The sequence below is a fragment of the Eurypyga helias genome, unplaced genomic scaffold (genome assembly GCF_000690775.1).
Source record: "Eurypyga helias isolate BGI_N326 unplaced genomic scaffold, ASM69077v1 scaffold21357, whole genome shotgun sequence".
NCBI classification, from domain to species: Eukaryota; Metazoa; Chordata; class Aves; order Eurypygiformes; family Eurypygidae; genus Eurypyga; species Eurypyga helias.
The window spans coordinates 1-926 of record NW_010263901.1 but is presented as its reverse complement, the minus strand read 5'-3'; the positions used below and the strand labels follow the sequence as shown (position 1 = coordinate 926).

Here is a 926-nt window from a genome sequence, read left to right as displayed (position 1 = left end):
CTGCCGCTGGCTTGAAATCAAGGTGATTTTGGCATTTTACAGCAATTTCTTGAGCCAGCACGGACAGGGCAAGACCAGCTGCATTTCATGCCGCATCCTCCTCCTCCCCGGTGCCACCTCTCTCACCTGACACCTCCACGTAGCCGTCCTTGGTTTTGACCATCAGCTCCTCAGGTTTGAAGCTGTGCACGTTGACGCACACCTTCCAGGGCTCGCGGGGAAAGGGTGCGGGGCTGCGGCTCTCGGGGTACCCCCCGAAGAGGGTGCCGTAGCCGGGAGACATGGTGGAGGCACGGGCCATACCGGCACGCAGGGGACCCGGCCAGGTGGTGGTGAGCCGGGGCCGAGCCCAGTCAGGCCAGTCCGCTGTCAGGTCCCCGGGGAAGGGCGACATCCCGAAATCATCGTCCAGCAGGCGCGAGGTCAAACCGGGCTCCCGGAAAGGGTCGCATGCTGCGTCTGCCGGGGTAATGGCAGGAGAAGGGCATCTGGCTGTCGGCCATGGCTGCCTTCAGAGGGGTCCGAGCGCGATCCTGGGGCTCTCCTACGGAGCCTCAGCCTCTGCGTGGCTGCTCCTAGCTGCAAACTTCCCTGGGGAGCCCGGCCCGGAGGAATCGCATCCACCCCGGGTGGGATGCGGGCGCTCAGCTGTGGGTGGGCACTGCGGGGAGGGTCCCCTCCTTCCCCGGCACCCGGTGAAGGACGATGGAGAAAATCAATTCAGGGCTGAATCCCTGGGAGCCGGAGGAGCGCAGGAAGGACGGAGGGAGCTCTCTGGCCGCGAGAAAATGCTTCCTGTCTGGCTGCAATCCCAGGGACAGGAAAATCAAACTTCTTGGCAGGAGAGGAAAAAACCCAAGCAAACCACGAATATCCTGAGATTAAGCAGCTTATCTCTCCCCTCTCGCTCCCTGACACTTTTTGTG

The 926-nt window shown here is 62.5% G+C and overlaps 1 protein-coding gene across 1 annotated transcript in view; it reads right to left on the bottom strand.

Annotated features, from left to right (window-relative positions):
• The window catches only part of HSPB8 (heat shock 22kDa protein 8), a 2,111-nt gene extending 1,608 nt beyond the window's left edge, over nt 1-503 (bottom strand). Inside the window, 2 exon segments of the mRNA XM_010156235.1 lie at nt 127-449; nt 451-503. Coding sequence (XP_010154537.1) covers nt 127-449; nt 451-503 — 376 coding nt within the window.
• Nucleotides 504-926: the final 423 nt, after the last annotated feature.